This window comes from Sinocyclocheilus rhinocerous, unplaced genomic scaffold, assembly GCF_001515625.1.
Source record: "Sinocyclocheilus rhinocerous isolate Xijiao unplaced genomic scaffold, SAMN03320098_v1.1 scaffold2307, whole genome shotgun sequence".
NCBI lineage: Eukaryota > Metazoa > Chordata > Actinopteri > Cypriniformes > Cyprinidae > Sinocyclocheilus > Sinocyclocheilus rhinocerous.
In genome coordinates this window covers 140,405-148,191 of record NW_015642048.1, presented here as the reverse complement: position 1 = coordinate 148,191, position 7,787 = coordinate 140,405, and the positions used below count along the sequence as shown (strand labels likewise).

The 7,787-nt window shown below is 41.0% G+C and overlaps 2 protein-coding genes across 4 annotated transcripts in view; one reads left to right on the top strand and one right to left on the bottom strand.

The window, feature by feature from the left end:
* Nucleotides 1-112: 112 nt before the first annotated feature.
* LOC107755341 (28S ribosomal protein S28, mitochondrial) lies at nucleotides 113-792 on the bottom strand. The gene has a single exon (XM_074560235.1). It carries the CDS (start codon nucleotides 740-742, stop codon nucleotides 221-223), a length of 522 nt encoding a protein of 173 aa, XP_074416336.1. The 5' UTR covers nucleotides 743-792; the 3' UTR covers nucleotides 113-220.
* Nucleotides 793-1,832: 1,040 nt separating this feature from the next.
* Nucleotides 1,833-7,787, top strand: part of LOC107755340 (protein SDE2 homolog) — an 8,685-nt gene continuing 2,730 nt past the window's right edge. Inside the window, exons 1-7 of one of the 3 annotated variants that reach the window (XM_016572098.1) lie at nucleotides 1,840-2,020; nucleotides 2,144-2,261; nucleotides 2,557-2,668; nucleotides 2,809-2,978; nucleotides 5,789-5,894; nucleotides 5,983-6,445; nucleotides 6,773-6,880. In XM_016572098.1, coding sequence (XP_016427584.1) covers nucleotides 1,919-2,020; nucleotides 2,144-2,261; nucleotides 2,557-2,668; nucleotides 2,809-2,978; nucleotides 5,789-5,894; nucleotides 5,983-6,445; nucleotides 6,773-6,880 — 1,179 coding nt within the window. In that variant the 5' untranslated portion in view covers nucleotides 1,840-1,918. Of the gene's footprint in view, nucleotides 2,021-2,143; nucleotides 2,262-2,556; nucleotides 2,669-2,808; nucleotides 2,979-5,788; nucleotides 5,895-5,982; nucleotides 6,881-7,787 lie in introns of all 3 variants that reach the window. The other 2 variants (XM_016572096.1, XM_016572097.1) reach the window with 2 other exon arrangements.

The following is a 7,787-nucleotide window of genomic DNA, read 5'->3' as shown; positions in this document are numbered from 1 at the left end:
AAATACATTATATATATATATATATATATATATATATATATATAAAATTATGGAGAGAGCAAGAGAGAGAATTATACATAAATGGCTAATTAGATAGATAGATAAAAAAACAAACAAGAATCAAAATCCGTGGAAGTGCAATATTAAATTTTATATCTCATACACAATACAGAGTCCATTCGTTCACACATATAGTTCAGTCTGAGTTCTCAATGGCCAACTACTCCTTCGTCTTGCTCTCTATGAGTCCCAGCAGAGTGGCGTCCGCCTCCAGCAGCGTCGTATCGACGGAGGCTCCCAGGAACCGCGAGGTCATCTCCACATCCTCCAGCCTCAGCCTCACCCTGCTGCCCCGCTGGTACTTCTGTCCGTCCGCCGAGGGCCTCTTGCACACGCAGTGGAACTTCCCGCCGAAATCGACATACAGATCGTCATTGACGATATGAAAGATTTTCCCGACGACGATCTTGTCTTTGGCCGGACCCATCTGCGTGAGAGCGGAGCGGCGCAGGAGCGACGCGAAGGAGGTCTCGTCCCCGGAGCTCCGGTCGCCGCTCTGCCGCAGGTCCGAATGCTGCTCATATGCGGCTGCGAACCCGCTCTTCACCCTCTCGGCTGATTTACCATCTCCTCCGCTCGCATCGGAGCTGCATAATGATCTGAGCGTGGTAAAAACACAGTGTTTTGGTAGTAAAGATGACCTGGAGCTCACGTTGTACATCACCTTGCAGAGCGTCGCCATGTTGAAACGTCATAGGCACAGCAGAGCATGCTGGGAACATTTCAAAATAAAAGGCTGCAGGAAAATGTGGGATTTTCACTGGAAACGTGCCCCATGGTTTTATTATACAGTACAGTAGTATGTGTAGTAACCATGGTTTTTGGCGTATTGATTACCATTTGTATAACCACATATTTACTACAAATACCATGGTTAAACTATGGTTAATTTGTGATTACCATGGTATAACTATACTATAGTAACCATGGTCTTTTGGTTTTATTTGTAGTAAAACCATGGTTAGTTTTCGTAAGGGTGGGAAAATGTAAGATTTTCGCAGTGGTTTTGGATTTATGGTGCTCATTAATATGCAAAAATATACTGCTAATAATAAAATATTACATGTTGACAAAATTTATTGCTTCCTTCAACAAAATAAATTAGAATTGCAGCGTGGGTTTACCGTTTTAAATTTTTTGGAAATCTTTTAAGATAAAATAGCTTGGATATATAGCTCAATTTCTCTATTTGATGGTTTATTTTACTAGGATCAAAGAATGTGGGATTTGACAAGTTCTCTCGGCAAAGGGAGAGTATGCTTTAACAAGAGAAAAAAAGACAATAATTACTCGACTTCGAATAGGACATTCTGGTTTAAATCATTCATTATTCACAACAGGGAAACATCAGTCAGGATTGTGTACTACATGCAGTGAAGCAGAGACTATTGAGCATGCACTTTTACATTGTGCAGTATATACCAAAGAAAGAGAGAAGTTATTTAAGAAACTGAGAAACATAGGAGTAATTCATTTCACTATATCAAATCTTTTAAGTTGTGCCTCAGGACAGACAAGTATTATGAGAGAAATTCTTACTTATCTGAGGATAACAGGATTAGAAAGTAGAAATTAAATGTCATAATAATACTACCGGTTGGTTTATTTATTTATGGAATTTTTTTGTTTTGTTTGTTTTTTTGTTTGTTCCTTTTTCCCTCTTTCCCGTTAAATGCTTCACACTCCAGTCCAGTTGGTGGCGGTAATACACCATAAGTTGGCTTGTCAACCGCCATAAAATCGTACAAGAAGAAGAAGAAATTCTCTCGGCTTCCGTAGTTGCGTCAACGCAATTAATACTTCACAGATTTTTCCGGAAGTTTATAGGCACGTCTTCGAGAACAGAGGAGAAGAAAACATGGAGCTCTTTGTAGTTTCACCAAATGTGAGGTTTACTAACCTTACTGTCGCCCCGGGCTCGACTGTCAGCGATCTCATCGATCATTTTGCCGTTAAAGAGGTGAGTGAATGTGAGATGTGAAATCTGAATTGAGGATTGTGCTGTAACTCTCACTGTTCAGTTTGATTTTGATGATGAGTATTGTGTTTAAGACGACCTAAAATATGTCTTATTTCCTCTCAGGGTGCCTCCGTCGCGGATTTCTATGTGAAGAGTAATGGCCGCGTGTCTCACAGGAATGCCTCGCTTCAGTCTGGAGTTGTGTACCGTGTGGAGCCTCGGTTATGTGGAGGCAAAGGAGGTAAACAGACTCGCCCAGAACATCACTGTTGATCTTTTTTGAAGCCTGCAAATGTTAGAACATGATGGGTTGTTGATATTTGGCTAATTGTTATATGATAATATAATTGTTAGAGTATGCTCTGGTATAAATATGTCCCCATTTTGGACACATTTACAATTTGGAACTTATTAAAAGTATATATAAAATTCTGATAAGAGTTCCCTTAGGGTTTGTTTTTAATTTATAGGATGTATATAAAGTTTTGAGCATTTGAAAGTTATTAATAAAGGTTTTAAACTCATTTGTTTTGTAGGATTTGGCTCTATGTTGAGGGCCCTCGGTGCACAAATCGAAAAGACCACTAACCGTGAGGCCTGTAGAGATCTGAGTGGAAGGAGACTGAGAGACGTCAATCATGAGAAAGAGTACTGCTGATGATTACCGTATCCATTTAGCATGCTTTTTTTGATTATTGACTTAATTGACTGAATTGCTTTATGGATTTGGTGTTTTCTGCTCCACCATTAGGTCGTCTTATTGTGTGAATTTGTATGCGTGTTTGTAGAATGGCAGAGTGGCTGAAAAAGCAGGCGGATCGAGAGGCAGAGAAGGAGCAGCGTCGTCTGGAGCGGATTCAGAGGAAATTGGCCGAGCCTAAACATTATTTCACAGACACTGATTATGAAAAGCAGTGCCACGACCTCTCAGAGAGACTGGAGGACTCTGTGCTGAAAGGTAACTTGAACTCATTTTATGTATAAAATTACACGCATCTACGGTCTTAAAGTAGTGCTAGAGTACATTTACACAGAGGAGAATGATAAATAGCCATAAACAGCATTATTTACATATTTAGGCAGGGCTCGAAATTAACTTTTTTACTTGGTAGCACTGGTGCTCCCAACTTCAAAAAGTTAGGAGCACCAGCAAAAAGTTAGGAGCACTCACCAAAAATTTAGGAGCACCACAACCGTTACTAAGCAACGGGGTAAACAGCTGCTGGCTTAATGACGCAAACGAACCGCGGTTCGGACCCAAATAATATAATGTGAACACAGTCCAGCGGGGGGAGGGGGAGGGGGGGTGAGCAATCGAACTCGGGTTCGGACCAAGCAATCGAACCAAGTGTGAAAGCACCCTTAGTTTCACCCTAGTGACTGAAAGTTAAACCACTGCACCATTATCCCAAGGTCCTTTGAAGATTTGTTAAAAAAAATTATAATTTAAATACACCACCTAAATTCACTTGAATCACATTTTGAATCAGAATTTTTTTGTACTGAGATTAAAATTAGAGACTCCATTAAACTAAAATATTTCCTATATTAGGAATTATATAATATTTAATATTCTCATACTCACAAGTTCAAGTAATTTCACATTGCTTGATTTTATAGCCAAAAACAATAATACTAAATAATTAATAATAATAAATAATATTACAATTCTGAAAGTGATCTCTATTTCCTAGAAAGGTGTTATATAAAATTAACTTTAACAATATGTAAATTATATATTCAATATAATATATTTATTAATTAGTATTATCATTATTATAACAATATAATCGACAATTATAATTAATTAAAATTAATATATTATTAAATATTTATAATTATAATGTATTATTATTATTATTATTAGGTCTGAAATAGGGCTGTCAAATAAATTAATCATGATTTAACTGCATAAAATACAAGTCTGTGCTTAAATAATATATGTGTGAGTACTTACATTTGTTTGAAAGTGAAAGTGAAGTGACATGTGGCCAAGTATGGTGACCCATACTCGGAATTAGTGCTCTGCATTTATCCCATCCAAAGTGCACACACACAGCAGTGGACACGCACACACCGTGAACACACACCTGGAGCAGTGGGCAGCCATTTATGCTGCGGCGCCCGGGGAGCAGTTGGGGGTTCGATGCCTTGCTCAAGGGCACCTCAGTCGTGGTATTGAAGGTGGGAGAGAGTGCTGTACATTCACTCCCCCCACCTACAATCCCTGCCGGTACGAGACTCGAACCCACAACCTTTTGGGTTATGAGTCCGACTCTCTAACCATTAGGCCACGACTTCCCCATTTGTTTGAATATATAATATATATTCATATTTATATATGATTTATATCAAATAAATATAAATATATTTATTAAATATATACATGTATCTATGTGTGTGTGTGTATTTATATAGACATTAATATACACAGTAGGGCTGCACGATATATCGTTTCAGCATCGATATCGCGATGTGCGCATCCGGGATAGTCACGCAATGTTTAGTAGGCCTATACTGATCGTTATATTTATACTGATCGTTTTCTTTGCTCACACACAGACACCGCGTCTACACCGGACGCGACAGCTGTACAGAGATATCCATTTTTAAATAAATTTAGTAGCAGAGCTACTGCAAGTGATTTTCAATACTGGAAATCCATTTATCCTTTGTTGAAATATCCGCGTCGTCGAGGAGTGCGCAGGTCACGGTTGCTTAGCAACGGCAGACGCCACGAAAACGCAAGCTCCTTGGAAAGAAGGAGAAAGCGGTGCGGCTGGCGTTTTCAACGCTTTTTAAGCGCGCCATGTGAACGGCCCCAAAGTCTGTCTACACTGGACGCGACAAAGTGACCGGTGCCAAATATTTGAACTTTGTGTCAGTACGTCATTAAATAAAACGAGACATCAGTTTACTGTTGGGGATTGGTCATGTCGCGCCACATCCAGTGTAGTCAGTCACACAGCATCACTGATTATAATGGGTTCTATTGTATTTTGTCACATTGCGCCGCTTGCGTCTTCTGTAGAGTCTGTGAGAGCCATGCAGATGCACGTGAACACTGAATTCCATTCACTTCTGCTACTATTTGTGCCTGAAATTACACATATGCACGAAACTGTCAAAATGCATGTCTCTGCAAGTATCCTTGTAAAAAACAGTTGCTTATGTTTTAATTGAAGGTAAACAATTGAGAAAGACAGAGGATAACAATAACAGCAGTTTAATGTTCCTGTTGCTTTCTGTGTCATGTTAATCAAACAACAAAACAGAGAAAAATCACTTTTGTAGCTTTAACACAGATTTATTAGATTTATACAGTGAAGACTATGCAGTGTTATTAGACTTACCTGAAAAATATAAAGCACTGCTTATTTCATTTGTATCTTTGTTCTGTTATATTTATCTATGCTTGTAATTTGTTTATTTCCTATGCTGATTTACTCGCATACAAAATCACCCCAATCATTTATTTTTTTCCCCAAAATAGAGCTATTCAAGTCATCTGGTGAATCTTTTTTTTTCTTTCTTCATATCGCAATATATATCGCAGAAAAACAAAATATCACAATGTGAGTTTTTTCCAATATCGTGCAGCCCTAATACACAATATATTATGTAAACACAGGCTTTTATTTAGGATGTGATCAATTGTGATTAATTGATGTGACACCCCCATTAATATTGCATATTGGAAATATTCAAGTATGTTGCCCAAACCTAATTATTCTTGACAGTAAAGGTAAAAGTTGTCTATTCTTGCAGGCATGCAGGCTTCCTCTAGTGGTCTTGTCAAGGCGGACGAGGGGCCGAGTCGCAAGCGTCCGACACCAGCTGACAGTAAAAAGAAAGCAAAGAAGAAATGTTTCTGGTGAGCTGATTTAACCTATGTCAAAGAAAATGCTTATCTTGCTGACTAGAATCACTAAATTGTAACACGCATTCGTTTAATCCACTAGGACTGGCCTCGGAGGACTGGAGGAGATAGGCAGCTCTGGTGAAGGAAGTGATGACAGCGACAGCGAGGCTTCTCTGTCCACCTCTGGGGCTTCACGCAGTTCAGATGTTCCCAAACCGACTGTGCCGCCTTCTGCCACCAGGGGGAGTGACAGGACAGACCCTCAGGAGCAGCCCAGCAGCTCCAGCAGCTCCTCCTCCCAGAGTCCCGCACCGAGCTCCCCAACACAGGTGGAGAAAGAGGTGCAGAAGGAGTGTACAGCTGAAAGCAGTCAAAACCGCAGCATCAAAGAGGATAAATCCTCCCAGAATCCAGCACTGAGCTCCACAACACAGGAGGGGGAGGAGTTGCAGAAGAACGCCGAAAAGGAGTGTACAGCTGAAACCAGTCAAAACGGCAGCATCGAAGAGTATAAATCCTCCCAGAGTCCCGCACCGAGCTCCCCAACACAGGTGGAGGAGGAGGTGCAGAAGGAGTGTACAGCTGAAACCAGTCAAAACAGCAGCATCGAAGAGGATAAATCCTCCCAGAGTCCAGCACCGAGCTCCACAACACAGGAGGAGGAGGAGGTGCAGAAGAACGCCGAAAAGGAGTGTACAGCTGAAACCAGCCAAAACGGCAGCATCGAAGAGGATCAATCCTCCCAGAGTCCCGCACCGAGCTCCCCAACACAGGTGGAGGAGGAGGTGCAGAAGGAGTGTACGGCTGAAACCAGTCAAAACAGCAGCATCGAAGAGGATAAATCCTCCCAGAGTCCAGCACCGAGCTCCCCAACACAGGTGGAGGAGGAGGTGCAAAAGGAGTGTACAGCTGAAACCAGCCAAAACGTGGATAAATCGCAGGTTGAGCCCACAGAAGCACCAAGCGGCCCAGCCGAGAGCAGTCAGGCACAGGAAGAGGTGAGATGCCCTGCTTCTGAAGGGGATTTTCATGCTGGAAATGTTTTTTGGTAATACTGACTGACTGACAAGTGTGCAATATATATTAGGGTGACCATAGGTGCCATTTTCCCAGGACGCGTCCTGGCCAGGATTTCTATATTGCCTAAAATATCTAGGTTTTGGCTTTGTTTGCGTGTGCAGACCGATCGGTGTATCACATCAAAGTACCATACAGACGGTTACGCTTTCGAAACGCTCTCGAGGTACTTTGATGTCAAACACTGATCGGTCTGAGCCGCACTGCTTTTAAGTCGAACACACCTAATATGTACGCGTAATTGCATCGCTTTGACCGTAGATCCCACCTTCTCACACGCCATGATTGGTCCATTATGTACAATGCTTGCATGTTATTGGTCAAACTACTTTTCGATCATTACCTTCAGCAAGCATGAAAACAGGAAAACAAAGCCAAAACAAATCCTGGCCAGGGAAAATGGCACGTATGGTCACCCTAATATATATCGTCTGCGATTAATATCGTAATTGTTGTTTTAATGATGTGTGATTTGACATTATCGAGTATTTTGCGAAAACCATTCAAAACCGCCCAACAGAGTGCACGCATGAAGTCTAGACTAATGCGCGTACGCATTTAGAGCGTGTTCTTGCACTGCATGATTCAGTCTAATAAAATGCATTTAGAATGATCACAAATTCAAGACATGGGGGCAGAAAATGTATATATTTATACCACTTCATATAGTTAATCAATTTCACACGAAGAGTGCCGTTTTTTTTTTCTTCCAAAAATTACCATGATTACTAGGGATGCTCCGATCGATCGGCCGGAGATCGGTATCGGCCAATAATCATATTTTATGACTCGATCGGTACTCACCAACTTGGCCGATCTCAGGAACCG

Coding starts and splice junctions, on each gene's coding strand:
- LOC107755341 (XM_074560235.1), bottom strand. CDS start 742: ATGGCGACGCTCTGCAAGGTGATGTACAACGTGAGCTCCAGGTCATCT.